We start from the raw sequence: 27,931 nt of genomic DNA, 5'->3' as shown, positions 1-27,931 counted from the left end.
GGTTGCACTTATCAGCCTACATGGAATTGCTGGTCGCATATGCATAATAAAACCTCTTATATCCACCTCGCTCTTGGGATTCCGCTCCTGCTGCTCACCGGTACGTACACCTTAGACAGCTCTGCCATATGCATTATGGGCATCCTCGCCTATTAAGGTACTATCATGGCATTTTAGGGTGCGGACTACAGGGATGCTATTTTAGCACCGTAGTCCGCTTAGGTACTAGGATCGAGGATAATAATAGTAACTCGGCGCTCAAGACTTTGCGGTCTGGATAGAGTTGCTATACCCTACGTTTAGATATCAGATAGTGGCCAAAGTTTCGAGTACTGTAAAAGTGCTTTGAATAGCTCAGGGGAAGTGAGACCCCAAGGTCGACTTTGAACACAGTAAGGACTGGAAGGTTAGACCCTAACCAGAGCAAGAACAATTCTCGCTGGTCGCGAGCTGGTCTCGACCAGCTCGATCGCTCGTACTACTCCATCATGTATACGTAGTCTCGTAGTATATCGCGGAAGCCCGCGATGATTGATCCACGATCAACGAGTCACAGCCCGCCATCTACACAATTTCAATATCGGAACGTGATGTTATCTTCCTGCCAGTCGCGTTCTGATGATTTTCTCGATGCAAGATCACTGGGCGCAACAGCAATCTCGCAATCGCTATTCTACGGTTCACGCATCACCATCATGTCATATCGCCACTCTTTGACACAACCCTGACGTCCAGTTGAGGTCAAACTCGCCGCCCTCATACAATGAAGCGGAATTCTATCATGACAGCCATGACGAACATCTCTAGACAGGGAACATATATATAGGTCTCTTCAACCCACACTTTTGACTGAGAACAAGCATAATTCTTTACTCAGACACACAGCCATACCAAAGCAGTCAGACCAACACAAACAACCTAATCACAATGTCCAACCGTGCCGAGAGATTAGCCGAAGACGAATACGAGCGTGAGAATGACTTCTCCGCTCCCGTCTCAGGCGAGTATGAGGACGACTCCTACGCCCATGAAACCGGCACGCAGGGGTTCTCCAAGGGGATACCTGTGCAGAGCGACGACGCAGACTACGAGGATCCCATGCAGCCGCCGTTTTCGAACAGCAACCAGCAACTCGGTACGTCCGCTTCTATCTGTCCTGATCTGTCTAGGTTGGTAAACCGAGGCTAACTTGTATGATTATATAGAGCAAGACGAACGCGAGGCTATAGACAAGTCCAATATCATCAGCGGCAAAGGCAGGTCGCTTCGTCACTCCAAACCCCAGGCTCCCAGCGGATATAGTGAGGGGCCGGACGAGGATGATCTGCCTGCTGAGGCGTTCAACACTGGGCGTTCTGATATGAAGCGGGTTTCGTAAAAGAAGTTGGATTCACTTCTTGCTAGTCATAACTTGTTCTAATGACGGCTTAATGTGTGTATGAATATAAGTTCGAACATGTTTTGAATATGTTGTGTTTTCGGGTGGTCCCAAACTCCCTTACCAGAGTGGCCAATGGCTGAAATTAAGTAACAATTATCAAGTGTTACCATTCCTTCCTTCGTAGAAGATGCCTTTCGTGCTAGACATATCGCCAAGCTGTGTTCCTGGCCAATATCCGGACGGCTTCCAACTCGGGAATGGGTGCGCCATTATGTTGCGGTCGAGCAACAGGGCAAGGTTCTATGGCCACGAGTTCTGAACCGGGTGAAGGCTGTGGATGACCGTGTACAATCAACCCAGGGGCCAAGGGTATTAGCGCGCGGGCGAATGTTATAATCGGCCATGGCGTTTAATGTGTAAATGTGGACTGCCGCAGCATATATTAAGCGAGCACCCGTGTCTGAGAATGTTAGAACATATTTCACAACAAATTGTAGGGAACATACAACAAATTGTTCCAGCGACTGCTCGAAAAGCTCATTGTTCACACCTACACCACCAGGGTGCTCGGTAGGCGATAGCGGATTCTTGACCACTGTTGAAATTAGTCGTGCAACTATTACATGAACTAAACCAACGTACCGTATTCCACGTAGAGATTGATATAAATCTGCTGCAACGCAACGCGCATACTCGGGCTTTTGACGTCTGTGATCATCACGAATTTGATGTTCGTTAAAGTCTCGTAGTAGTGCAGTTTATACTGGCTGGTGCGGTATGTCACGAAACTAGAATCAACAATCGTCAACGTCTGGCTGCCTTCAAGAATCGCCAATCATAGAGCTCACTTGTCATCCTCTCCTCCCAGCTTTCGCACCATATTCCGAAGCGCGAATACAGTTCCGAAGATCAGCTTCGCATCATCGTCTGTTGACCGTGCAGATTGATTGGGAACGGGGGCGAGTCCGTTGGCTGCTGTGAGAGTATCGGAGGTAGGCCGCGAAGATTTGCCAGCGATTGAGGCAGGTCGAGGGAGCCATCGCCGTTTATAGATGCACTCGGCTGGTAAACACAGTATTAGCGTCTGCGATGAGCCTCGGGCTGGTTCTTCTTACCATGTCGATCGAAGATGTAGAAGGAGTAAACGGTCATGACGCTTGGATTTCCGCAAGAGACCGGGTTCTCCAAGACAACAGCTATCAATCAGAAGAGCCTGATGAGTCTATTGCAATAGCGATTGGTTTGGTTGATGGCTGATGGACTGGCTTATGGGTGACAATGTCGCGATAAGGAGATGTGTCGGGGATGAATTGGGCGGTGAACCGATGACTGTTTACATGGGACAAACACTCTAGGTATGTCCTAAGCGAGGCCTTGGATATAAAGTAGAAGTAGGTCTAGATTTCGTGGAAGGGTCTTCAGCGGTGTACGGACGAAGTCCTACCGCAGGAAACTACTGCTGGTGGAAAAGTAGACCTGTCCGTAGTAGTAGTTTCTTCGATTCCTCCCTCTACTGGTCCCGTCCCGACCACAACTTTTCCGACTGCGATCTACTGATTGTAGAGCTCCCAGAGACATCCAGTGCCTCCTGTTTCTCGCCTGCCACACCCTTCTTGAACTCACAGCTACCCTGGAGCACTATTTCATCGGTAACCGAAGTCTCCTTCGCTATAGTAAGTGGCGTCTTATCGCAACCGCTGTGCCCCTCCACCTCCCCCACATTCTCTGACAGGCACCCAGATTTCAGCATCTTTGCGCGCCCTCTCGTCAATATCCCAATAACTACCGTGCTTAACAATATCGCTACTGGCTCTCTGATAACCGGTGCGTGATTAACCGATGGCCAACGAGGGTGCTGGCTCTCTGCAACAGGATGCCAGTCCAGGTTCTTCTGCCCGGCCAGAGCCTCATCCTCGCCCAAGTCCAGCCCGTTATGCGTAAGTTCTTTTGCTTCTGGCCCCATCGCAAGCAATATACCATTCTTGAGAGATGGGATTATAGGATGCTTACTCGGCATCCTGCATTTCAGCTCCACACCTTCGTTTGAGAGCCCTCAGAGACATCATCGCCGTAATCCAATAGCCCGGCGTCCCGTGAAGGTGGCACCCTTTTCCTTTCACAGACACCTTTTACTTTGCTCAGACTGTCTTTATTGACTGCAGCCCAGGAAACTCTCAATGCTCGGTCAGAGTATACTCTCAGCCAAGATGATGGCACTGCGGAGCATAGAATCAACCAATATGTGATTAAGCAGGAGATTGGCCGCGGCTCGTTTGGTGCGGTGCATGTTGCTGTTGACCAGTATGGAAATGAATATGTGAGGGCTTTTGTTTACTTCGAGTACGTATTCAGACTAACCAAACTTTAGGCTGTCAAAGAGTTTTCCAAGGCGCGTCTAAGAAAACGCGCAAAATCGCAACTTCTGAGACAGTCTCGAGGTCCAAAACGTCCAGCAGATGGCCTAAACTCCCCTCTTCATCGCCAGGGATCGGGACTTGGAGATGAAGAGATGAAGAATGCTCTCTATTTTATCAAAGAAGAGATTGCCATAATGAAGAAGTTGCACCACAACAATTTAGTATCATTGATAGAGGTACTGGACGACCCGACCCAAGATTCTCTATATATGGTCATGGAGATGTGCAAGAAGGGCGTGGTCATGAAGGTCACTCTCGAAGAGAGGGCGGACCCCTACGATGACGAGCGTTGTCGCTGCTGGTTTCGTGACCTCATTTTGGGCATTGAGTATTTACATGCCCAGGGTATCGTCCACCGTGATATCAAGCCCGATAACTGCCTGATAACGAACGATGATGTTCTCAAAGTTGTCGACTTTGGCGTATCAGAAATGTTCGAAAAGAATTCGGACATGTTTACGGCCAAATCTGCTGGGTCTCCGGCCTTTCTGCCACCGGAACTCTGCGTTGTTAAGCATGGCGACGTATCTGGAAAGGCGGCGGATATATGGTCCATGGGCGTGACCTTGTATTGTTTGCGCTACGGCAAGCTCCCTTTCGAGGAGCACAGCATTATCGACCTCTACGATGCCATAAAAAACCGTCCGATTGTTTGCGAGGGCGAAACTGACGAGGCTTTTCAAGATTTGATGTTGCGAATTTTGGAAAAGGACCCTGCGAAAAGGATACAGATGGACGAGCTGAGGGTACGTGGTATCGCTTGGATTGTTGATTAGTCCTAACGGGGTTATAGGAGCATCCTTGGGTGACAAAGAATGGCATGGATCCTTTACTGCCAAAGAGTGAGAATACAGCAGAAATAGTCGACCTTCCTACAGAAGAGGAAATGAACTCCGCAATTACAAAGAATTTTGGCCATGTCTTAGCCGTGGTATGTCCTGTGTGTTCCTTCGAATGGCTAAATCTAACAGGAGTTTAGATGAAAGCTGCGAAGAAATTTAAAAGCCTTCTTGGCCCGACTCGAGCTTTTACACCCATACAAAGTATCCTCGGCCAAGAATACGAGACGCACTTTGTGGAACCTCCTACGCAAATGGATCCAGAGGAGAGCGTGTCCTTGCCTAGCCCCATACCATTAAAAAAAGCCCAAAGCTTGAACACTTATAACCGGAGAGCTTGGGAGCGCGACGATGTTGTTAAGGGATATCACCCGCAGCGGCGGGAAGCTCTCCCTTACCCTGCGCTAGATAGCGGCGAATCGGGTTCTGCGTACAGCTCTATTTTGAACAAACCAACAAGGAAAGACTCCGGCTCAATACGAAGTGTCAAAATTAGGGACGACCCAATCGACGACTTGCAGTCACAGTCATCGCAGATCCCGCTCTCACGCACTAGCTCGACGACCACCAAACGCAGCATAGAAGGCACACGAGGACACGCACGAGATCCTCTGGAAGAAGACTGCCCATTCTTATTCATCGGACCTTCCACTTTCACTGGTTCGGCCCCTATAGACATCAAAAGCACCGACGCATCGCCCAAGCCCCTAGATCCAAACATCCCAATGACAGGGGGCGAGACGGACCCCACAGAACCTGACTATCCTGTCGTGAGCGAATCACCAGGCGCCGCGGACTTCGATATATACGAAACGGCGTACCGACAGGAAATTGAGCGCATTCGAGCAGATACCCTTCCAGGAAAAGAAGGCAAGGGCAGCGTACCCATGGTTTACTTGACTCGCCGTGTAGATGGGAAAGACGAATTGATGAAACTAGTAAGAGAGACCACCATGAGCGAGCCCGCCCTTGGAATTGGGGCTAAAGTCGCTGTCCCTCAAGACAGCGGCTTCCGCTCTGCAGTTAGCATTATCAGAACCCAGTTGGAGCAGGGAAGACAGGGGGAAGAGAGACAGCAACCGCAAAGCCAGGAACTGGGGTCCCTAAACGTGTCGGTAACTTCAGACGTCGAGACCTCAGCTTCGACCCAAGAAGGAGCTACAGCGTCCACCGCCGCAACTGGCACCGAGCCTTTACAATCAGATGGCCAAAGAGGCAGGTTACATAGTTTACTCACCCGTGCCAAGCTCAGTCGGAGTCCGTAAACAGGGCAGCGAAAAAGGATATTATTCTGTGACATATACGATTTACATAGACCGGAATACCATCTCTCTACAACGGTGCCTCCAATTGGTTATTCGCCTCAGCATTTGCTGCGGTTAGGTAAAATACCTGCGACAGCTAAATTGAAGCCAAAGCATGAATAGGATCGTACAGTAGAGCAAAAGCTTATTCCGGACCTACATCGTTCCGTTTCTCGATATGAGAGCCAGACTGTACTCTGTAGTTCACTTATATATGCCACTTCACATGGCTGTCATGCCGGCTCATTTGCCTGCTAACTATTAGATACATGTACATGAGATGAAACATTAAGCTCTAAATACTGAAGACAGGGGGAAAAAGTAAGCAAGGCACAAGAAGGCATGAAGATGAGGCTGGATCAGAAAAGAATAAGGAAAACGAAATCATGAGCTGACCCAGAAACGTAGGAATGGAAGATATTGAAAGACGATAGTCGGGAGACCTTAGTATGTCGTACATAGTTGTCATATTTTGGGCTCGCACGAACATCTGAATGATTTGGGACGGAGAGGGTTCGTGTTTATATCACTCACTGCGTGGTGGGATGGCACAAAAGAATGAGGGATAGGAAATGTCATCTCAAGCGGAGACTATCAATCATAATCAGTAAAGGGATTTTGGATCACTTTTCCAGTTGCCGGCTTTGATATGTTATATCGAAGTGAAAAACATATTCAAGCGAACGACCAGGTAAGCCTTGGGAATGTCAGATCAGAAATGTCTTCTCTGAGGTTCCAACCCAGACGACCTATCAATTAGAGACGGCCACCAACATGAGCCGTCAAAGTCTTAACGATCACCCTTAATGAAAAAAATGATTTATAGTGAAATATGCAGAAACAGGAAAAGAAAAGAAGAGACAATGAAAGGAAAGGAAACAAACAACAACTGACGCAACGAAAGAAAGTTAGGAATCATCGAGGTGAAAATAGGGCGGTACTCATAGGAGTAAGCATAAATCGTGGCTTTTTCAGCCTTTTGGGAGAGCATAATTCGTTTCGATTCTGTAATCGGATGCATAGGGGGACGAATGAATGCTATCTATCGCTGGTCATCGATGTTGAAGCTCATTCATCATATCACATCGAAATAGGGAAAACATGGGTGTAGTGTTTTCAAAGGAAGGACTTCATTATGTTCGTTTCTCGGCCGTTGTTGTTAAAGGAATTTGATTGTCTGGCGTATGGGGTTCGTCTGGGTGTCGGGGAGGGGGATTAACGAGGCTCCTTCGGCTGCTGTCCGTAAAAGGAAGTCTTTCTGGTGGTAGAGGCTCATAAGGTCGGTCTCCCGGCTCGATACGTGGTATACTTTCTCGATGGCCAAGTTGCAAAGCATGCGGAGAAGGAAGTGTCTGTCTAGTTTCTTGCGGGCGTGGTAGCTCTCGTAATGCTGGGCTTATTTGATTAGGCATAGTCCTCATCCGCTCCTCGTCACTGGGCCCAGGCAACGGCATCGATCTCAAAGGTGGATGCACATAGTGCAATCCCGGCGGTGGTATAAGTGGAGGTCGATTGCTGGTCTGAGTGTAAACGTTCCCACCTGCTTCAACACCTGAAGGACTGGTAGGTGTGGATGGAGCTTTTGCTTTTTGCGATCCACGTTGCCGGGACTGAGGTTGATAAGGCACCCCGCGAGCTTCAGCTTCTGCCTTGCGCCGCTCCGCTTCGAGTTTGGTTGGTCGGCCTCGTTTCCGCGGTGGTTCGGTAGCGCCCGTGACGTCCCCAGTGCCTGGGGACAGCATTGTTGATGCGCCACTTTCGCTGCTATAAGACGCAGGACCAGCAGGAGGCCGGGGCTGTATGGCGCGCGGGGCGAGGATGGGTTTATCTGTTGGATATAAAGGTCGCTTTCTTGCACTGTTATTTGAGTCCGGAAGAGGCATTGATTGTGCAGGAGCAGCATGGCGTGGTGGATGTATTAGTCCAAAGCGTGTGTTAACTTGAGAGGCCAATTCTTGACACATCTCATGAAACACTGACTGGCAGGAATTCAGCGAGCGACCTGTTTGGAACTGTTTAGCTTATACTCAGACAATGCGAGGCATAATTCAGGTAGGCCCCGCCAACTAAAGGAAGAGAAGGGCTAATCCATACCCGAGGGAAGAGGTATATCAGCCCAGCTAGGGTGGATATTCATGGCTTTGATTATATTCACGAGCTCGAGAGACGAGACTCCTCCCTTCTTCAATATCTCCGTAAGCAAGGCATACTGGCCACTAGGTCAGCGTGTATCCGGTTGAGAAGTGCCACAGTTTTCCCAACTGGTGCGAGTATAACGATCTAGGTTGGCATTGTTGCATACCTTCTCATCCTCAGTCCATGTTTTCTCCCGTGAATGCGACATATCCAGCAGATCATAGAAGCCGAATGTACCCAGCTTCGCTTAGTAGACAAAAGGAACAAATGAGCCAATCGGAAGGATACCTCTATATCTAGCTTGACAGCAGGAATAGAGAGTGACGCGCGCGTGGCCGAGACAGGCGCAAATATGGTGGACACAACGGATGTCAACAAGGCTGAACACGAGGTGCAGCCGCAGTGGAGCTGGATTAGAACTAAGGGGCAGACAAGGGAAATGAAACAACAGGGCAGTAGAAAAAAGAATTACCACAAAGCCTCCCAAACAGAATAATGCGTCTACACCAGTGTGTCAACACGTGGTAGCTCAGAAAGGAATGGAGAAGCGGGCTGGCAGCACAACAAATGAAGACAGGCCCGAGTGACAGAAGCCAGTACAGAGAGTGAACAGAGAAGAAGGGGGGAAGGGGTCAATTATTATGCAGGCGACAGTATACATTGAAGGCCGGGGCAGAGAACAACGACAGGCGCGGGACTCATAGAGGGTCTTGAATAGTCAATAACAGACTCGCAGGTTCTCCGACAGAAAGGCCACACAGCTATGGAGACGAGACGCGCAAAACGAGCAGAGCCAAATGGGTCAGGCTGCAGTTACTCCTATGCTTTAAATCGAGGTACAGGGAATGGACCAGACACGACGACAGGAAAACAACGAAAGTGGATCGTGAGAGGGACCAGCGAAAACTGTCGTTGCTGCAAACCGAATCGACGTCAAAGATTAAGCACTTTCAACGATGCACATTGCCACCAAACAAACCTCAGAATATAAACTGGGGAAAACAAAGAAGGAATGAGACAAGGCGGGGAAGGGGAAAGGAAAGAGAAGGGGCTCGAAGAACGATAGTAGACGAAAGAGAGACGAGTGACACTCTATCTCTTCCCCAGGAACTTTTTCTCTTAGCCAACGGCTATTCAATTCGGAATTGCGTAGTCCAATACCGGAAGAGAGACCGTAGGCATGTGTCCGGAGGGCAAGGGGAAGCTGCAGGGACTGTATCTCGTTCGTGTCTGCGTTCTCCGAGGTCGCGGGTGAAGAGCCACAGGGAAACAACTTAGCAAGACAGGACTTTCTCAGAAAAGAATAAACAGGAAGAAATAAGAAAAGGGAAAGAAAATAAAGTCTGCGGAACCAACCAGACTAAGGTGGATCAGGCCGTGTTCAACCTAGAAGAGAATAGTGTTTCAAAGCCGATGGTTTCAGATGGTTCCAAGCGCCCACGCTCATTCTGCAACGAGGATGGAAAGGATCCGGGAGCAAAGCAAACTGCCTCTCCCGTGAGAAAAGGGGCGCAAGGATAGTTCGGAAAAGGCTAATCAAGGATCTGAAAAGACCAGGAAGGGCGCGAATATGGAGGGAAATGGATTAAAAAGGCTAACAATGCACAAGATGAGGAGCTGGACGGGGCAGACGAGTAGGGGGGGCAGAACAACAGGGTGCGGCTACTGTTGTACTCCCTCACCACAGTCAGAACGGCTGAGGGGGAAATAATGGGTAAAAACAAAAGCGAAGCAATAATTATACAAACCAGAACCCGGAAAAATTCTAGATGACTAGATCAAACAGGAATATAGCGACAACTGGAACACGAGAAAGATAGAAACAGATATTGCACCATCAACAGAAGAAGACCGGAAAGCAGGAGGAAAGCTTGCCGCCTGGCTCGATGTCGCCTTTCTTGAGGGGTCACAAGGTGTCAGTGCCTCGCGCAGGAAGCAGTGCGTTCCGAACGTATATTCCTTGACCCAAAGCGATTGGTGATAGGCGGACATTGACGCCTCCAGGACGTTGGGTCAGCGACGTCCTTAGAAGGCAATCGGCATGTTTTGGAAAAGAAACCTTTTCGGTCGTTTGGGAATAGGGAAATTCAGGTTCGGGGGCAGCTCCCGGATGCAGGTAGCGTGGACGATCCAACCGGACACCAAATCCTTTTCTGCATGATTTTATTATTAGTGATGATTGCTGCGCTCGATACAGGAATCGCAGTGGCGTGCATTGGCCCTATTGAAGATAGCGGGAATGCAGCAACGATGACTGGCAGAACATGAATGGCGGCGGAGGCAGTTGATAACCGCAGGGTGGGGTCGGGGCTCCGCAATAGGCGCCGGCGAGACCAAAATCCTGAAGGCTGGGAGAGGTCAATCCAGAACCGTGGAGAAATACATACTCAGAGTAGTACTCCGTACGCAAAGTCGTGTTGTATTCTTCCAGCGCATCCAGCCGCGACATATGATTGGCCCAGACTGAGCATAAAATGTGAGTAGAGGCCAGTGTAAGAATAAAGATGAAAAGAACCTATCAATAGACATTGGCCCTCTTCCTGTAGGCTGTGGTTTGTTTCCCCTCCAACTCAGACCACCACCTACCGAATTTATGGTCGTGACGATGAATACCCGAGGGGTATTCTAGCTTGCAACCTGCGAGATTGAAGAGCGCCCAGGAACTGGAGACTCTGAGGATCCCAGAAGACGATGCTACATCAATGTGTCGTTGGTAGTAGTATAAGTGCCTAGTGAATTAGGACGTTGAACGAGCCAGCTTCTGGCCAGTGGTCAATCGTCGCACTGGGTCCGTCGATTATCCCTTTGAAAGAATATTTTAGTTAGCGGCTATCTTGTGAAGGAGTTTTCGATCGCCAATACCAGACGATAATAATGGCCTATGCATCCTAATAATGCATGAGACCCATTGCCCCGCTGATTCAACCACCCCGGGATGGATAGCCCGGCAGGATGCGCTGTTAGCATCATTGTAACCTGCGATCCATGGCAAAATCGAAGCGGATACGGAATATTCCGTATACGGAACCCGAGAGATGATAATGATCATGAAGTACGAAAACGGTCACAGACTGATGCAGACGATGCAGATGAGGACTGCCCGTGGGCGCCGGCTTGGGGCATGAGGAAGTTGGAGACAGCGCGGGAGAAGCAACAAGGAAGCTCCGAAGATTACGCTACGGGAGAGAGTAATAGGCAGCCAGGCTCCACTCAGGTTCAGGTACCGTTTTTCTGTAATCCGTACTGGACTACAAAAATAACAATAAAAATCCTGCGAAGTACAACCTTCACATCACCTCAGGATTCAGGTACCGGGATGAATCTCTTGATCGCCCTCTGTGTGACAGGACGAGACAGCCAAACAGCCAAATTCGGTGGTCAATTGCAGCGATTCCCTGATCTATCGAGATTCTGCAGTCGGAAATCGGATTTCCTTGGTCTTGATCTTGATTTTGAGTCCAACCGCCACTGTTTTCTTACCGCGTATCCCGGTATTTTCATCTATTTGAGTTTCTCCTGATCAGCCTCGATAATCTCTGTCTGAACTGCCCCGGCGCTTTTTTAAGGCAACACCCGTTCGCGGGCACGAGCCTCCGTCTAGACCGTTGGCGTGAACTTCTTATTTATTCGATGTATGTTTCTGAGCTGTCTGGACTCCGAAGAACTCTGCCAGCCAAGGTGACTCCGTCGTTTATGGATAACAATGCCATTCTATAGCAGAAATACTAACGCACCCCTTTTCTAGGGTAGGGTCCGGACAGCTGCAACTCTAGTCTTCTCCGCTCCAGCATTGGAAATGGAATGCGCGTGGCCAATCGCTAACCGCCCAACACCGCACCAGTGCTGGAGAGAGAACGGTGGCCCGAGCCGTCAAACCATCCTTGATCCATCCTCGTCGCGGTCTTAGATCAATTTCCCTGCATCTTGTGCCCGGGGTACGGCCAGCATTGTGGATTCGCCCTCGCACATTTTCGGTTGCACAGCGGGTTGATTTAATGATTCGATAACCTGTGCCTACAGTCTCTCTTGATGTGCAGTGACTCTTAAATCAATTGAAGGACATGGATTTGTCTTCCCTGCACAATGTCGCTGCGCCTCGCAAGTCATGGCTTTATTAATGTGTCCGTCCTCGTGTTAAACTGCTAATCGGCTCTTACTGACAGAAACTTTGACCCCTTCCCGCTTCCCATGAGCGGTCGAGGTACATGACAACCGATCGCAATGACGCTAAAATGCAATGCCAATGGCCAGGAACCCGACCTCTATTGTGGTCCGAACGATAAGAGCATGGTCCTGAGTCTCGAATGCTCGGCTCTTTCGGAACTCGTAGCTCAAGTGCTACCTTCCCGTCTACGTCGACAGTGACAGTTGACTTGAATGCTAGTCCAGGCGTGAGGCCAGGTAAACTGGACACATCAACCTACGCTTAGAGCTCAGGATGAGAAGAGAAGGTGTGAATTGCCCAGAATTAGACTCCCGCCATTACCTACATCAAAGATATGCGTCAAATGCCAGACAGCCTGGTTGAATTCGCAACATGGTTTTCTTTCTTTTTTGGCCAGCTAGCGGATAGCTAGTACCATTCTGTGTCCTCCTGGGTCTTGGGGCACTGAACAGTCGTTCGCGCGATAGTGGATAGAGAGCTGAGGCTACATCCCTTGAAAAGTTATCGAGAATGAGAACAAGAGAACGCAGATGGAGCTTGAGGCGTTTAGATACAATGACTGAGATGAGAAGGAAATGTAGTCAAGACAGGTTAGAATAGATTCTTATTGTCCCTCAATTATTGTTGTGTCTTGGCACGTGGACCATGGACGAAAATACGCTCGAAGTGGACGTTGATTCTTTCTCCTCTCACAATTCAAAACTTCTCCTCCTTGCACCCTTTCTCTTTCGCGCGGCCCACTACGACCCTCCCAGTCCTTAACTTTTGCTCCCACCTACCCTTACTTCGTCTGGCCTCCATTTCTCCGTCTCCGTTTGGGTCCCGACTCCCGTGTGCCACGCCGTTTTTGGCTCTGACAGTTTTCGAGCGCTCCGTCCGTGTCGTCATGTCAACTCATGACAACGCGGACCGCCAGTCAGAATTTGTTGCCGATGCAGTCACTGCGATGAAACTGGAGCAGTCCGAGAATAACACCGATGCTCCGATCCTCAACGGCGGAGGCGCCGCGATGAAGCCCGACTCCAAAGCCGCGTCGCCAGAACCCCTAATAAAAGATGAGCGGGCATCCTCGACCTTAACGAAGTCGCGATCCTCTTCACGAACACCGCCCAAAAAAGAACATTCAGATAACGAAGATATCCAGGAAAAGCGTGGGGATGATGCGTCCGGTACAGAGAAGGTTGGAGGAGGCATTTCGGTCAAAATGGAGCCGGGACAGCCTCCCAAGCTTGCTCGTAGCTCCTCGCAAAAGGTGGTTCCGCGACCGCCACAGCTGTTCTTGGACTTGCCGGATAGTACGGAGGAAGCTCAGAAGACATTTGAGGTGATCGAAACCTGCCAGTATGCTAATAAATACATGGGCTATACGGAGCATGCCATGGAGTGTGATTGTGTGGAAGAATGGGGTGAGTCTGTCTTTTATTGCATGCTACATATGTCTTGCAGTTTTAGTTGTTGTCCTTGCACAATCCCTATGCTTTCACGTTCCGTCGCAGAGTAAAACCAAGAGATTGTGCCCCGATTCTTGCCAGCATCTACTTATGACAATTTCACCTCATGTCATTTCTTTATCTAACTCGGCTAGATCCGACCAGTTCAACGAATCGAGCATGTGGAGAGGACTCAGATTGCATCAACCGCGCGACTAAGATTGAGTGTATGGGCGACTGCGGGTGTGGGCCGGATTGTCAGAACCAACGGTTTCAGCGAAGGGAGTATGCGAACGTGGCTGTCATTAAAACTGAGAAGAAGGGTTATGGTCTCCGTGCGGAAGAGGACCTGCGACCGCATCAATTCATTTTCGAGTACGTCGGGGAGGTCATCAACGAAGGCCCGTTCCACCGCCGCATGAGGCAGTATGATGCAGAAGGGATCAAGCATTTCTATTTCATGTCCCTCAGCAAGGGTGAATTCGTCGACGCAACCAAGAAGGGCAATCTCGGGCGTTTCTGCAATCACTCGTGCAATCCCAATTGTTATGTCGATAAATGGGTGGTCGGAGAGAAGCTCCGCATGGGTATCTTCGCTGAACGACACATTCAAGCGGGTGAGGAACTCGTCTTTAACTATAATGTGGATCGGTACGGTGCAGACCCTCAGCCGTGTTACTGCGGCGAACCCAACTGCACAGGCTTCATAGGCGGCAAGACTCAGACTGAGCGGGCGACTAAGCTGTCAAATGCGACGATCGAAGCCCTGGGCATCGAAGATGCCGATGGGTGGGATACTGCCGTTGCAAAGCGGCCGCGGAAGAAGAAGATGGGTGAGGAGGATGAAGAATACGTGGATAGCGTACAACCCAAATCACTGGATGAGAGCGGCGTTACAAAGGTCATGGCGGCTCTTATGCAGTGCAAGGAAAAGTGGATTGCAGTCAAGCTCCTGGGTCGAATCCAACGTTGCGATGATGAACGCGTGCGCAACCGGGTCGTGAAAATGCACGGCTATCAAATCCTTAATTCACAACTCGCCATGTGGAAAGATGATTTCAACGTTGTCCTACAGATCCTGGACATCCTGGACAAGTTCCCCCGTCTCACGCGGAATAAGATCATTGACTCCAAAATCGAGTCGACAATTCAGCCACTCACCAGCTGCGGCGACGAACGAGTCGAGCAAAAAGCGACTGTCTTGCTGCAACTCTGGTCGACTCTGGAAATTGGCTATCGAATTCCACGGATGAAGCGGGATCCCAACGCCGCTACTCCGACCGTCAGCCAGTTTCGTCGACGAGATGATATCTCAGATGAGCGGCAGCAACGCCCTAGATCACGGTCACGGTCGAGATCAATTGAGGCTCCTCGAGGGCCGGCAGCGCAGAAACGAGGCGGCCAGGGCCCAAGAAGTCAACACCATCAGGGTCCTCGAACGTTCCGACGGCGGTTTGACCCTCTCCCACAGGGGTGGTTTGCGGCCGAGTCCAATGGCCGAACATATTACTATTCAGCTCGAGGAGACACTACCTGGACGCGGCCCACGAAGCCAGCGCCGCAGCCGCCGCCACCGCCGAAAGAGTCGAGGGACAAAGCACTTCAGAGTATTATTGACGGTATCATGAACGCAAAGGAACAGACGCCCAAGGAGAAGAGCGGCACGCCTACCACTCCGCAGCCGTCTAAGCCCACGCCGGAGAGCAAGGACAGGCAAGAAAAGTGGAGGAGCTACAGCGAAGAGAAGCAGAAGAAGCTCTACGAAAACACGGTAAGCTCCTTCTATGGAAGATGTGGTTCTAAATTCTGACGCGTATAGCTGTATCCCCACATTAAATACGTCGTTGACAAGTTCAAACACAAGCTTCCGAAGGACGACCTCAAGCGATATGCGAAAGACGTGGGTTTCCTTATTCCCAATTATCATACAATCACTAACCTGCGCATAGGTAGCAAAAAAGCTAGTCAATTCGGACTTTAAGAACAACCGGGTCACAGATCCTACTAAGATCGACGACAAACAGCAGAAGAAGGTTAAGAAGTTCTGCAAAGAATTCTTTGACAAAGCAGTTGCTAAGCACCAGGCTCACGAGAAGCGCAAAGCGGAAAAACTGGCCAAAGAAGGTGGTTCAGCTAACAAGCTGGCAACGCCAGTAGGCGGCCAAAGCGAGGGTGACGGAACACCGGACGTGAAGATGTCAGACGACGAAGGTAGCACTGGGATGGAAGGGACCGGTAACCTCAAACGGAAGAGAGACGAACTCAGTGTCGGTAATACGAACACTCCTGACGATACACCAGCCTCATCAACAAAACGACAGCGATCGTCAACACCACCACCCCCTCCGCCTGCCATGAATACCAACGACAGTAACAACGACAACGATGATATGAGCGTGAGAAGCGATGAGCCTGATGCCGACGCAGACGCAGACGAGGTTGTCCTAGTCGGTAACCCAACACCTCCGCCTCCGCCGCCTCCGCCTCCGCAAGAGGACATGCGAATCCCGGACGCAGATGCAGAGACTAATGGACACGACTTCGAAGGATACGCCGAAATGAATCGATCACACCAGGCTCAGGTCGGCATCGAGGGAAATGTATAGAATCTTTCTTACGTCGCCTGTTTGACGCTACTTTCTCCTATCCATTCTACTACGAAAGTTGAACGGACCCGACTATCCGTGAATTACTGCTTTTTCCCTTTTTTTTTTGGAACAAATTCGTTAGGTAGGGTGAGGTCGGCAGCATTGCATGGGGTTGAGGAGTTTACTGAGTATACACTTTGGGGTCTTCTTTCTTTTTTTTCCCTACCATTGATCATCCATCGCAACCTTTGCCCTTTACTTCCCTTTGACCTTCCTATTCCATTTATCTTTCCTCGCAATACCCAAACATCCTTACCCATACCTACTCTTTTTCTCCCGCCATCGATCTCCATATCTTATATCTACTGGCATACACTCTCGCACTTACGCCTCACCTCAATCAAGCAAACAGGGGTACACGTCAGGTCAAAGTCCATGCCTTCATCGAAACAAATGACACGGACGAACGCGTTCGAAATTGATTTAGGCCATTTCCCTTCTTCCTTTTCTGCAATGTATAATTAGCTAAGCTACCTACTTTCTATCTATACTATACTAAATAAGCACCCAGGGAAGAAAGGGGAAGCAACTTACCAGTTATCTGTTTTTTAACATGTATCTCGCCTAATGCCCACGGGATACGCCAGCCAATTTGAATTCTTCTTGCTCTGGGGGTGGTCCCTCGGGTTTCACTACGTTTTATCATACTTCTACCTCGCATGCTTCTAACTGCAACTGAGACCGTATAGTACAGGTAGCCATGTCAGGCCGTGGCCCCGAATTCATGTCTGATCAGGAATGGATCATCATACTAGATCTGGCAGATGTTGCTTGACCACGATATGGGATATGAGAAAATATCCGATGCCTGCAGCTAGACCCGAAGACGGAAAAAATATGATAAATGCAGTTCAACATATGCTTTGCTGCAGTCGAGATATGCGCGGTGGGGCGCCCACCGAGTCTTAATTGATACATACAGTGGCTGGACTATCCCAGAATTCAGTCACACATCAGATATGTAAGTGTCGTAGCGTAAATAAGCATCAAACAGGTATGCAAGAAGGGCGCGTCAGAATTTCCTAGCCGTAACTTAAAGAAGAGAATTTAGTAGAAACTCTCCACAATACTATCCTTGTTCGCAACTCCCTGCCCAATACCGCCAGGCCCATTCTCGCCCAGTCTAAATACGCTCTCAATAACGCTTAATTCTGTTGCCGTTGTGTCGAGACCCGTCACGGCAAGCCAGTCGTTGACGACGAGACCGGCGCCAACAACGGGGCTACCGCGGTTGACGGAACCGGCGACTAGAGGTACTTGAAGAAGAGAGGAGAGCTCATCCTGGTCACGAATAGAAGTCTTAGGGTGGACGATGCCGCCTTGGTTTGATAGGGCCATGTACGAGCCTGTTAGGACATTGTCGGCGATTGTTTGACGGAAGACTTCGACGCCAAGGACGTCGGCGATGCTAGTGTAGATGTTAGCAAATGTTCCTCCTCCATGTTTCCCGCATATGACTGCGTTGGTACGTACATTTCCTCCGTCTCACGCTCCAAGTCAGGGTGGATGAGGGCGACATGGTCATTGCAACAGATGACATTACCGAGCGCGGACAGACGCTCTTCTATACGTTGGATCTTCACATCATCGGGCAATGTGTTTCGCAGGTGTTGCAGTTCTTGGTCTGTTGTTGTTGTGGGGACAAGGAGTCCCTTGCGGTTTCTGCGCAGGTTGTCCATCAGTATATGTACATGTGGGTGCATTGGTTTGTGCTGGAGAAGCGTCCGACGCACCCTGCGGTTAAACGGCCAATGATGCGGGTTCCTGCGATTGTGGCATGGCAAATGGGTATGACGTCTTGAAGTTCGGCTTCGAACACACTATCGCATATCAGTATCGGCAGGTTTAAATTTCCTATGCGAGATGAAGACGGTACCTGTAGAAGTTTTCAGAGGCGCCGATGGCCACAAGCGCGTATGAGTTTGTTAGTCGGGAGAAAACGCCGACTCTGTGATATTAGGTCAGTCGCCGAGGCAGCATTCATCAGAAAAAAAGAACGAACTCGTTGGAGTTTTCGAATTGAGCGCGGACAGCCATGGTTGAGGACTTATATGCAAGGAGCTGAGGGGAAGAGATCGTCTTGAGAGGCGGGGTATTGCGGGACAGGTAGCAGGACACTGCGGTGCGTAGGTTGTGTAGGAAGAAAAAAAAGAGAAAGCGTAAGGAGTTTCGAAATATGAGTGACTGAAGAATAAGATTTTCGAGACGACCAGAGCAGGTAATATACTCAGGCAGACAAGGCTCTGGATCTCAAGAAATGGAGCGCTGCGGTACTAGCAAAAATAAAAACCGATTAAAAAAGCTCTTGCTCGCCACACCGCCTTAGCTTACGGTAGGTGCGGCGGAGCTCTCGGCCCTCGAGTCATATTATGCAGTCATCCCGCTCCGCTGTGACTCATTGTGAGCCATCCTGAGTGCCCGAGTAAACATCGTGAACAAGCTGAAGATGTAAATGTCTCATTGTGTAGTACATAAAAACTAGCCAAACCTACACCGCATTCCGTGCTAAACCCAGAATTCTGATAGCCAACAAATTTAGTACAAATGCAATTCAATACAATCAATACGGCGGCGGCGGCCGATGCGGCGGTGGCGTATAGTATATACTGGGATGGTGATGCCCCGTCAAGTAGCCGGGTAAAGGAGGCCGCTGAAAGTTAGACCCTGGTGGAGGAGGAAGCTGAGGTGGTCCACCGCGTGATGAGAACGGGTCAGGAAGGCCAAGCGTCTCGTTGATCGGCGGAATCTGCTGTCCCGCAGGGAGGAGCCGCCTCGGTTGGCCCCGAGGGGTGGGTGGCGGCAAGAAAGGCCTTGGTTCTGGATGCGCATGGTGTATTGGCGGTGGCTGAGGTTGAGGTTGAGGCTGAGGAGGTTGAGGAGGTTGGGGAAGTATGGTACGATGAGCTGCGAGCCGCGGGGTATGCTGGAGAGCAGGCCGGTGCACCTCGGCCGCCGCAAGGTCGGCCAGGGCTGTCAGCGCCGTAGACCGCGCATCTGCATAGGGTGGGGGATGATGCTCCTTCGCAGGAACGTCATCCGGCATTTCTATAGTCCCGGTGGCTTCCAACAGCATGTTGATAATCTCACTGCCTGAGAGTCCGGCGAACGGACCTGCGTCTCGTATCTCCTTCATTTGTGGATTAATATCATCGCCGAGCTTGGCTCGTTGAACAAAGTCATCCCAACCGAAAGCAGCACGTTCATACGCGGCTGCTCCAGCAGGGTTACGCACGAACGAGGAATTAAACCCTCTATATACTTCGCGCACCACAGGAACCCGTCGTCCGCGGTCATTCTCTGTTTCAGAGCCGTCGGTCTGTATAATCAATTAGCCTCGACCATGTCACTGAGCGGACCAAATACCTCAGTATGCTCGTCATCTTCAGCCGCGCGACGTCCTTCGATAAACATCATGTACTCCCCATGACTTGCAAGAAGATGTTCTTCTTGAATGTAACGGGAGGACGCCTTAAAGATCGTTAGGAATGCAACAGTAACGGGGCGCATAAACTCACTCGACATCGCTCCTCAATAGCTTCTTTGTTGGCTTGATAAATCCTGTTCTCTTGTGCTACCTTGAGATCGTATTCTCGTCTCAAAGTATCTTGCTTTTCACGCAAATGCGTTTTCAAAATCAAGCTGACCTCTTCATACTCAGGAACGGCTTTATGCGCGTTTTTGTCGCGAGCAATGCGCTTCTCGGACTGCGTAGCGAGTACAGCCAAGGCCAATCGCTGCGCGGCGGCCACCCTTCTAAAAGCCTTGTCCAACTCGCGCTGACGGTCTCTCAATTTCTGAGTGGCAGCACTTGGAGACGGTGATCGTTCAAATTCTATATCACTCGAACGGTCATTTTGACGTCCAGTGCGCGCAGACCGCGCAGCACGAGTGCCACCACGTCCTCGCCTGTTCACACCAAAGCGTGCCGAAGTTCTGTTGCGCGCCCCTCGACCTCGGCCCCGATTGCGGCCTCCACGGGTTGCTTTAGCAGTAGCTAAATCAGCAACGTTGTCCGGCGTGGTTGAATCGTCGGCCTCTTCAGTTATATGGCGGGATCCTTCATCCTCTTTAGAAGCGGTAGCATCATCCGGTTGATTAAATGAACTTTCCCATTTACGCTCATCGCCAATCTGGAGCGTTGAATCTGATGCACGGTCGAGCGCGGCTGCCTCTATTTTTGGCTTCTTAGTTGGTGAGCTGGAAGTAAAGATACCACCTTGCTCATCTGACTCGAGAGATTTTCGTTTCCGCGACATGATTGGACTAAACCTGGTCGACTTTGCTTTGAACTCCTCCTCGGCATCAGCAGCTGGGTGCTCCTCTTCTTGGCTCCGATGAGCGGAAGACACAGTGCCCTTTGGCGATTCTCCCCCGGATGACGCAGATTCTGCAGTATGTGAAGTCTCAACATCTGCTAGGTTAGACGCCTCAGCCGCTTCTGAGGCAGTATCTTCAGGCGGCGGGGATTTGGCGGCTGAGGCAGGTGGGCGACTGCGAGTAGATACATTGGCACCAGCATCGACGTTATGTCGATTACGGTTTCTGGTTCTGGTATTGGCGGCACCAGGAGCCAGTGGGCTTGCATCCAATGATTTAGAGTCCGTGACCCCATTTTCTGTGGGCGTGTCATGAGCATGGCCTCTCAGTCTTGTCGATTGTCTCGTACTTCTGGGGGATTCTTCGGCCACCGAACCGCGTTTGGCCCGCTTAGTTCGAGGAGTCTCGGGAGCCGCAGTAGCAGAAGGTGCGGGATCAGTCCGGCTGGAACTAGGCTGAGCCGCAGGAACCGCAGGGGGTCCAGCGGCAGCCCGTGCTCGGCTGTTCCGCGTTTCACGAGTGCTGGTGGAAGCACCGGAAGCAGGTGTGGCAGTCAGAGGAGTTGCAGGAGTTGCGCGGTTTACCTCCTTCGAGGAACCGACCTTGCCAGAGTTATATTTGAGCGTTACGATGCGCGACGGCCGATTGCTGCCGTGCTTGGGGGTGGTATTGTTAGTGGCGTTGATATTTTGATTGCTAGTGTCACTGCTAGCAGTAGTGCTGGCAGTCTTAGCATTATCAACTTGACCGGCACGCGCATCCCGGCTTGAACGTAAGTTTCGAGTCACACGAGTGTTGGGAGAATCATTGCTAGCAGCTTCTACGGACACTTAGTGCTGAACTAAGACGCAGGAAGTATAAGCTCACCTTTGCTGTAAAGGATCGACGTATTATTTGTGGAAGGAGTGACTGAGCCGTGGCTTGCATCAAGCCTTCGTTTAGCTCCTGCCATCGCTTTCCTCTGGGACTGTGTTAGTCTGGGGTTGTGCGGAATTGTTGACGAGAGCGTGTCGAGGCCAAGGATTGGATGCGTGGGCAGGAAACTCTGCAGGGGAGAGGAAGGGGAAACTCGGGAGCGAGCTCGAGAGCAAGGTGATAGAAAGAACACAGAACAAGGCAATTGGAAGAAAAGAAACAGCGGAATAGCCAAGACAGATAGAACAAAATGAACGTGACAGAACATGAACAGAGCTAGAATCAAAGCGCTTGGCGGCTCTCCAGAGGTGACCAGACAGGGAGTGGAAAGCATGGAAGAGCGCGAACGCCATTCAATTGGCAGGATGAGGGCCGTAGGTCAACCGGCTCAATAACGGAATACTGAATATTGAAGGGATAGGCGGATGCAAGGAGGAAAAGAGACCCAAAGAGATCAAGACAAACCCAAACCCAGGCGCAGAGCACAGGAAAAAGAAAAGAAAAAGCACGGTGCCGCAGGATGCAATGCAGGAGGGTACAGAGCGAGTACAGAAAAGGAAGACGAAAAGAAAGAACAAGATGAGAATAGCGAACTTACCAAGACGAGGAGAAGAGACGCGCGACAAGAGAACTAGGAAGAGGCGATGCGAGGTACGGAGTAGAAGAGGTCGAGATGGAGTAAAACTAAAAAGCGGGTGAGACGGGCCAACTAGTCGATCTAGTGAGGCTGCTCGGATGTAGTAGACGGGCGACCCAGTAACGCTCACAGCCGAGAATGAGGCAGGCCAGAAGAACAGCAAGAAGCAGATTCTCCCGCGGGTTGAAAACGAGAAGCGCGAATATTCAATCGTTAGCAGAGCGCGTAGCGGATCTCCATGGATTGTTTGACGGATTCACTGGCTGTTGTTGAATGACGGCCAGGGGAAGAAAGACCGAGATGAACGTAAGAAATCAAGGATTAGGAAGAGACGCGGAAAGAAGCAAGTGGAAAATAGAGTAATGAGATGCGACAGGGATGATGAGCCGCTGAATAGAAGCTTATCAGTTGAAGACTAGGGATTCACGAAGAGAATGAGTGTAATGAGGATGATGAGTGTAGCTACGGAGTCCGGTACAGTAGTAGAAGAATTCGACTGGGACATGGTCCACCATTCCCTTCCCGGTGGCGCAGATCACTAAGTATAGACTACACAAGCGCACCAACGCAACTCGCATTCAGCCAAGTTCCTACTGGACGGATCAAAGTATGTCTGGGATCGAGTTATTGGGCCTTGAAATGCTCACTCTATTCATATTACCTCATTATTTTCAATTACAGTGTCGATTCAGCCTCCATCTCCAACGGCTCCATACGGCTTCCTCACCTTCCTAAAACAGCAGACTTCTTATTGCCTGCTGCCCGCTGTCAACTCATAACGTCTGTCTTCCCACTGGCACTCAGGAAAGCGGCCCTTTCCACTCTCTGGTCAAGCAATAGCACTCCTTCAAACGTTCTCGCACTCCAAGCACGATGCTTGCTTGGTCGAGCTCCTGATCCTTGTATCTCGCCATCTCGGCCACTTATCACTCAACCAACCCGCCTAACATCTCTCAGGGATTCCGCAATAACATAGCTCTTCAGAGTCATATACTCTGCTCCGCCCTCGTACGTTGCCTTGGTATGTCTGAGATCGTGAAGAAAATCATTCCCTGAGATTCAATGTGGCGGTGCGATCGGTCCCCGTTCTTGGGTGTGTGGGAGAAGCTAGGAATAACATCAATTGGGTGAGTTTCTGTCAAATACTCATGCGTCTGAATGATTAGGAGGCCAGTATGTCTGTATCTCGAGGTTTGTTTCCTATTTAAGCATGGGAGAGATCACACTGAGAGTATTCTGTATAGAGGATGATTCCTACTACGCTGACAGAGCAGAGCACGACCCACAACGAAAAGTTAGCTGGTGAAACAGACCGTTAAATCTGACCCTTTCATTTTCTTTCGTTTCCTCGGCCATTAAAATACTTGCTTGTATGTGCAGTGCTTAGAATAATGCTGCTTTTCTCGAACTCTTGGGCGCGGTCCTCCATAATGTTCGCGTACAATATGTTCATATTTAGTGCTAATCTTCTCGATAATAGACCCTAAGAACATGGCGGAAGTATCTCTTGTTAATGACACGATGTATATGCTGATTACCTAAATAGCTGTTCAATGGCGTGTGCGCGAAACACTCAGACCTAGCTGGCTTCTACAAGAACATTCTCTCTTTATTGCCTGGGTACCTCGCGAGATTGGCTACCTAGAACCCAGTGTAGCTATACTTGCACAATATCATTCCCCTGCCTACGAATTTCCGTCTGATTGGTTACCGCTTTGCGCATGATACATAGCTCGCCTGGATCCTTTCCTATGCTGAAACTTTGCGCGGGCTCCTACTCGAATTATGTGCTATTGTTTTGTGAGTATAGATAGAAAAGATAAACGAAACCATTTCTCCATTCTGCAGGACGAGTTCTGAGATGCAGTCTCCGAAAGTAATGATTATACACCTACCCTGAGCACTGAGGGAACTGTTTTGCGGCAAGCCAACAAGTTTGCCAAATCTTAGACATTTCGACTTTGGACGAGCTTACATGAGGCTAGGTAAAGCCACTTTTAAAAGATGCGCAGCAAGCATGTACGTAGCTTTGATCTTGATATCCATTTCCCCAAATGCCTACTTTTCGTGATGGCGCAATAAGGCAGGAAACGAAGATGCTGATTCTTTGCGTGACCTGGTCAACCGTTTTGACTCAGAACTAAGGGATATTACGAGGAGCGATGTGAATGCTATGTATGTATGGGTCTTGAAGTGGTCTGAACTAGTACTCCAGGAGATTCATGGTCGGGACTGCGCATATATCAAACAGAAGCTCTTGCTGGCTCAACAAAGTGCTCTAGTCACATTCTGTCAGTATTCGCAGCTTCCACTCCTCCTGGCGTGGTCCAGGAATGCAGTATTCTTGCCACTAATACGCAGTCTATTGATGGTGCCTAACACTGTTGACCAGCAATGTATATTTTAGTATGGTGTTGTGATATATACTTTGGTAATGATTATGTATGGTAATTACCATTACATTCAACCTTAATTTTATGCCTCTCCACCATGGAGTTGAACTTAAGCTCCATCCAACTGTGAATTAACCGACCTAAGATACTTTCTCACTTCACGCCTCAATTCAAGAACACATCGGAACAGCTCACAACAAAATGCCAACTCGAATTCCAACCTCATCCGACTTTTCCTCCTCCCTAACATTCACCCTCACCCCACCACCTCAGAGCACATCGAACCGACCGCCACCCAATATTCTCCTCCTCCTCCATGGCCTCGGCGATACGCACACGCCATTCACAAACCTCGCATCTCAACTTTCCCTCCCAGAAACAACAGTACTGACAATCCGCGCGCCGAGTCCACTCCCCTTCGACCTGCCCGGTTTCCACTGGGGCGACGACATCAATTTCGACTCGCGCAGTGGGGCGTTGGACATGGATGCGGGATTTGAAAAGTCTACAAAGTTACTCTTGAATACAGTGATTAGTGATGTTCTTATCAGCAAGTGCGGGTATAGTCTTCAGGAGATCCTGATCTGGGGGTTCGGACAGGGGGGAATGATTGGGCTTGTGCTTGCTCAGACACTGAATGAGCAGTCCGAATCTGGATTTGAGGGAGGAGAATTGGGTGGAATCATTTCAGTAGGGGCTCCATACCCGCTCTCACTGGCCGGAAAGGTCCAAAATGGCGGGAGGGGAAAAAGCCGGACGCCCATCCTGCTGGTTCACGGACGGGACTCGGAAGTCGTGACGGAGTCTGCGGTGAGAAGGACAAAGGACGTCTTCAGTTTCGTGGAGGTTCATGAATATAAGAGGCGCGGGGATACGATGCCGCGGAGCCGGGAGGAGATGATACCAATAATGCGGTTTCTGGGAAGGAGGTTGCGCAGTTGGCAGGGCGTCCCAGAGGGGGCAGTCGAGCTTTCTTGATTTACGAAGTGCTGAAGGAAAGTCGAGAGACGGGGTTAATGACTACAGGAAGATCAAGGTGGAATATGGTACATGCATATTTCTGGATCAGGTATCGGGCTAGTGTACATTGTTGAGCGCGTCGCGGGCTTGCTTGATGGCATCGCGGGCCTCATGCGCTGTTACAGGAAGCTGGACCATTCCGCCGTCGCGCACAGTGTGGCGCAGCTGCTCCTCCGTCTCGCGCAGGGCCATTCGACCGTTATCGCGCACTTCTTCTTCCCAGAATGCCCGCGCGGCTTCCCACTTCCGCTGCTGCCGTCGCAATGAGTAGATCAGACCAACAGCGGCGATGGTGCCGGTTTCGTACACTGATGCTGTCGGCAAAGAGACAGAGGTCAGAACGGAGAGTGCGGTGCATAGTGATGTTGTCGAGATGCTGAAGAGAACTAGACGTTGCGCCATTGCCTGCAGCGATGGCACAGTTGTAGTGAGAAGCTGTTCACGGCTTTTCGCGATTTGAGTGGGCCATGGCACTTTTTCTTCTCCATCTTCCGGAGGTTCCACAACAGAGACGGCGACATTTTGGCTGCCGTTGTCCGCATTCATGGCCACCTCCGTGGGTTCTTCTGTAGAAATAAAGGCCCCCTTCTCCTCCGGTGGCTCTCGCAGGCCAGCCTGCTCGAGTTGACCAGCGGTCCAGATAACGTCCTTCTCAGCGCGGCGCAGGTAGCTCTTCTCCAGAATCTCCGACGTAATCATGCCCACGTCGTCAACGCGCCAGAACAGCTTCCACCATGCCAGACCGCGCCATGCTTTAGTCGCAAACCCTTCTTCAAGCGCGCTGTGCAGTTCTGCATGCGATTTTTCAGCCCACGCGGACACAGCCTGATCCATGCTCGCTCGTACGACATCCGGAACAGAGGCTTCTTCCTGTTCCTGGGATCTTCTTGTCTCCTCAGTCACTACGCCCTGCTCGGCGGCGTCGATTAGCGACGTTATCAATGACCTCAATGGTGTATTCATAGACCCTTCTTCATTCCGAGCAGTTGATAACCAGTCTATAACCGGCTGCACACCACTGCTGTTCCATCCACGCTCGTACAGAGCCGCGTTCCGTACAGACTCGCGGAACTTGTCTAAGGCCTCGGCGGCCTTGTTGGTATCCACAAAAGAAATTCGGTCATCATTGATAGCGAGCCCAGAACCCTCTAGCTCGACAGCCGCAAATATAGATCCCGCTTCCTTCCTAAGGTCCGATTGAGCAATCAACCCACTATAGGCAAGTAGCCCGTCAACTCCTTGCGCGCATACAATACTTCTATGTACCGGATACCGCACCATATTATGCCGTCCCGTATGCGAGGTCCGGATTGTCACTGTCGGCACAAGGAACGTATCTGCGGTTAATTTTGCTCCAGACATATCCGTCTGCGCGCCTAGACTTGTAACCAGGATTTCTAGCCTCGCCTTTTTCAGGATTTGCGAGGGCACCGAGATTGTAGGGACGAGGTGGTTCGAGATACTCTCCGAGACTTCTCCGTATCTGCGCTTGTTAGCTAGCTCACCGCGAACATAAATGTAGAATGCCACGACCCATGGCATACCTAATCAGCAACCCCCTCTCCAAATCTCCATTTTCAGACACCGAATCCAACATATCCTCCCAACCCTCCCTCTCTTTCAACGGATCAGCCAATAAGAGCCTCACCAGTTTCCTCGCGGCAACGACATCGTTCAATCCCAGAACTACGTATCCAAGAAGTCAGCAAAGAAACAGCCCAGCCAGCTCAGTCCAACTCGTCGTAGGCTAGAGATTTAAGGAAAGATAAACCCACCCGCAACCCTGATTAAAGGCTCCTCAGTCTCCAGTCCTCTTAGCGCCAGCTGCAGCCGACTCAGATTTACCTGCTCCGGCGCAATGCTCTGAAGCTGCACGAGCGACTCGTACAGCTCCCTTAACCGCAAGGGAACATGGCGGGCTGTGTGGGCGGTTGTCGGGGCGGTCGAGTATAGTTTTGCACTTGGTTTTGTAAGAGAATTGAGACGTGTTATTGGCGACGATTTCTGTAGGTGTGCTTGCGTTCGGAACCGAGGAGCGGAGCAGGGCTCCCGACGCGTGGAGAGGTTTCGACGCTGTTGCGTAGTTGCGCAGGATGAACAGGCGGGAATTGAATTCGCGATTGAACCTCTCATACGCGGTAGGCTCCTGGGGAACGAGCTGCGAAGATTGAGAGGCATTGAGGGAGCTATGTGTAGTTGAGAAGTGGGAGGGCGCCGGAGATTCTCGATTTGGAGAGGTTAAAGTCGGAGCCGGTCTTGGCGGATGGGCCAGGGCCCGTGACTGCGCGGTAGCCCTACGGAAGCGTACTTAGCAGATGCATTCTACGAG

The 27,931-nt window shown here is 50.3% G+C and overlaps 9 protein-coding genes across 9 annotated transcripts; 4 read left to right on the top strand and 5 right to left on the bottom strand.

Annotated features, from left to right (window-relative positions):
* Positions 1–859: 859 nt before the first annotated feature.
* Positions 860–1,514, top strand: BDW70DRAFT_69365 (uncharacterized protein). Its single transcript, XM_073744607.1, has 2 exons — positions 860–1,135; positions 1,206–1,514. Exons 1-2 carry the CDS (start codon positions 928–930, stop codon positions 1,376–1,378), a joined length of 381 nt encoding a protein of 126 aa, XP_073595075.1. The 5' UTR covers positions 860–927; the 3' UTR covers positions 1,379–1,514.
* A 309-nt stretch (positions 1,515–1,823) lies between these two features.
* BDW70DRAFT_160885 (TRAPP subunit BET5) lies at positions 1,824–2,533 on the bottom strand (the record flags this gene model as incomplete). Its single annotated transcript, XM_073740915.1, has 5 exons — positions 1,824–1,841; positions 1,888–1,976; positions 2,024–2,169; positions 2,230–2,443; positions 2,497–2,533. 5 exons carry the CDS (start codon positions 2,531–2,533, stop codon positions 1,824–1,826), a joined length of 504 nt encoding a protein of 167 aa, XP_073595074.1.
* A 590-nt stretch (positions 2,534–3,123) lies between these two features.
* Positions 3,124–5,980, top strand: BDW70DRAFT_69357 (putative calcium/calmodulin dependent protein kinase). Its single transcript, XM_073744606.1, has 6 exons — positions 3,124–3,318; positions 3,411–3,480; positions 3,549–3,698; positions 3,750–4,544; positions 4,592–4,729; positions 4,778–5,980. Exons 1-6 carry the CDS (start codon positions 3,221–3,223, stop codon positions 5,900–5,902), a joined length of 2,376 nt encoding a protein of 791 aa, XP_073595073.1. The 5' UTR covers positions 3,124–3,220; the 3' UTR covers positions 5,903–5,980.
* A 221-nt stretch (positions 5,981–6,201) lies between these two features.
* BDW70DRAFT_138080 (putative AT DNA binding protein) lies at positions 6,202–10,522 on the bottom strand. Its single transcript, XM_073737154.1, has 3 exons — positions 8,244–10,522; positions 8,036–8,150; positions 6,202–7,943 (listed from the first exon to the last, which is right to left on the bottom strand). The coding sequence occupies exons 1-3, from the start codon at positions 8,283–8,285 to the stop codon at positions 7,075–7,077; spliced, it is 1,026 nt and encodes a 341-aa protein (XP_073595072.1). The 5' UTR covers positions 8,286–10,522; the 3' UTR covers positions 6,202–7,074.
* Positions 10,523–13,128: 2,606 nt separating this feature from the next.
* On the top strand, positions 13,129–16,278 carry set2 (SET and WW domain protein; the record flags this gene model as incomplete). The annotated part of the gene is made up of 4 exons (XM_073740914.1): positions 13,129–13,648; positions 13,828–15,443; positions 15,492–15,572; positions 15,622–16,278. 4 exons carry the CDS (start codon positions 13,129–13,131, stop codon positions 16,276–16,278), a joined length of 2,874 nt encoding a protein of 957 aa, XP_073595071.1.
* A 789-nt stretch (positions 16,279–17,067) lies between these two features.
* Positions 17,068–18,619, bottom strand: BDW70DRAFT_138074 (translation initiation factor 6). The gene is made up of 5 exons (XM_073737153.1): positions 18,323–18,619; positions 18,197–18,268; positions 18,054–18,140; positions 17,794–17,982; positions 17,068–17,728 (listed from the first exon to the last, which is right to left on the bottom strand). Exons 1-5 carry the CDS (start codon positions 18,355–18,357, stop codon positions 17,368–17,370), a joined length of 744 nt encoding a protein of 247 aa, XP_073595070.1. The 5' UTR covers positions 18,358–18,619; the 3' UTR covers positions 17,068–17,367.
* A 261-nt stretch (positions 18,620–18,880) lies between these two features.
* Positions 18,881–21,589, bottom strand: BDW70DRAFT_151022 (uncharacterized protein; the record flags this gene model as incomplete). The annotated part of the gene is made up of 4 exons (XM_073739243.1): positions 18,881–19,636; positions 19,684–19,788; positions 19,836–21,457; positions 21,505–21,589. 4 exons carry the CDS (start codon positions 21,587–21,589, stop codon positions 18,881–18,883), a joined length of 2,568 nt encoding a protein of 855 aa, XP_073595069.1.
* Positions 21,590–24,731: 3,142 nt separating this feature from the next.
* On the top strand, positions 24,732–25,609 carry BDW70DRAFT_69261 (alpha/beta hydrolase). The gene has a single exon (XM_073744604.1). It carries the CDS (start codon positions 24,784–24,786, stop codon positions 25,558–25,560), a length of 777 nt encoding a protein of 258 aa, XP_073595068.1. The 5' UTR covers positions 24,732–24,783; the 3' UTR covers positions 25,561–25,609.
* BDW70DRAFT_69260 (uncharacterized protein) lies at positions 25,610–27,916 on the bottom strand. The gene is made up of 3 exons (XM_073744603.1): positions 27,378–27,916; positions 27,147–27,288; positions 25,610–27,085 (listed from the first exon to the last, which is right to left on the bottom strand). The coding sequence occupies exons 1-3, from the start codon at positions 27,778–27,780 to the stop codon at positions 25,660–25,662; spliced, it is 1,971 nt and encodes a 656-aa protein (XP_073595067.1). The 5' UTR covers positions 27,781–27,916; the 3' UTR covers positions 25,610–25,659.
* Between the last annotated feature and the right edge of the window lie 15 nt (positions 27,917–27,931).

The sequence above is a fragment of the Aspergillus foveolatus genome (assembly GCF_047715535.1).
Source record: "Aspergillus foveolatus strain CBS 279.81 unplaced genomic scaffold BDW70scaffold_31, whole genome shotgun sequence".
In the NCBI taxonomy this organism is placed as follows: Eukaryota; Fungi; Ascomycota; class Eurotiomycetes; order Eurotiales; family Aspergillaceae; genus Aspergillus; species Aspergillus foveolatus.
Note: the sequence above shows the minus strand (reverse complement) of the source record. Positions and strands in the feature narration are given on the sequence as shown.

Coding starts and splice junctions, on each gene's coding strand:
- BDW70DRAFT_138074 (XM_073737153.1), bottom strand. CDS start 18,357: ATGGCTGTCCGCGCTCAATTCGAAAACTCCAACGA. Junction 18,269..18,322: donor CAATTCGAAAACTCCAACGA/GTTCGTTCTTTT, acceptor CTAATATCACAG/AGTCGGCGTTTTCTCCCGAC. Junction 18,141..18,196: donor GCCTCTGAAAACTTCTACAG/GTACCGTCTTCA, acceptor GATATGCGATAG/TGTGTTCGAAGCCGAACTTC.
- BDW70DRAFT_69365 (XM_073744607.1), top strand. CDS start 928: ATGTCCAACCGTGCCGAGAGATTAGCCGAAGACGAATACGAGCGTGAG. Junction 1,136..1,205: donor GAACAGCAACCAGCAACTCG/GTACGTCCGCTT, acceptor ATGATTATATAG/AGCAAGACGAACGCGAGGCT.
- BDW70DRAFT_69357 (XM_073744606.1), top strand. CDS start 3,221: ATGGCCAACGAGGGTGCTGGCTCTCTGCAACAGGATGCCAGTCCAGGT. Junction 3,319..3,410: donor CCAAGTCCAGCCCGTTATGC/GTAAGTTCTTTT, acceptor CCTGCATTTCAG/CTCCACACCTTCGTTTGAGA. Junction 4,730..4,777: donor TTGGCCATGTCTTAGCCGTG/GTATGTCCTGTG, acceptor ACAGGAGTTTAG/ATGAAAGCTGCGAAGAAATT.
- BDW70DRAFT_138080 (XM_073737154.1), bottom strand. CDS start 8,285: ATGTCGCATTCACGGGAGAAAACATGGACTGAGGATGAGAAG. Junction 8,151..8,243: donor CATGGACTGAGGATGAGAAG/GTATGCAACAAT, acceptor CCTAGTGGCCAG/TATGCCTTGCTTACGGAGAT. Junction 7,944..8,035: donor TGATATACCTCTTCCCTCGG/GTATGGATTAGC, acceptor AGTTCCAAACAG/GTCGCTCGCTGAATTCCTGC.
- BDW70DRAFT_69260 (XM_073744603.1), bottom strand. CDS start 27,780: ATGCCTCTCAATCTTCGCAGCTCGTTCCCCAGGAGCCTACCGCGTATG. Junction 27,289..27,377: donor GCCTTTAATCAGGGTTGCGG/GTGGGTTTATCT, acceptor TTGGATACGTAG/TTCTGGGATTGAACGATGTC. Junction 27,086..27,146: donor GAGAGGGGGTTGCTGATTAG/GTATGCCATGGG, acceptor TAACAAGCGCAG/ATACGGAGAAGTCTCGGAGA.
- BDW70DRAFT_69261 (XM_073744604.1), top strand. CDS start 24,784: ATGCCAACTCGAATTCCAACCTCATCCGACTTTTCCTCCTCCCTAACA.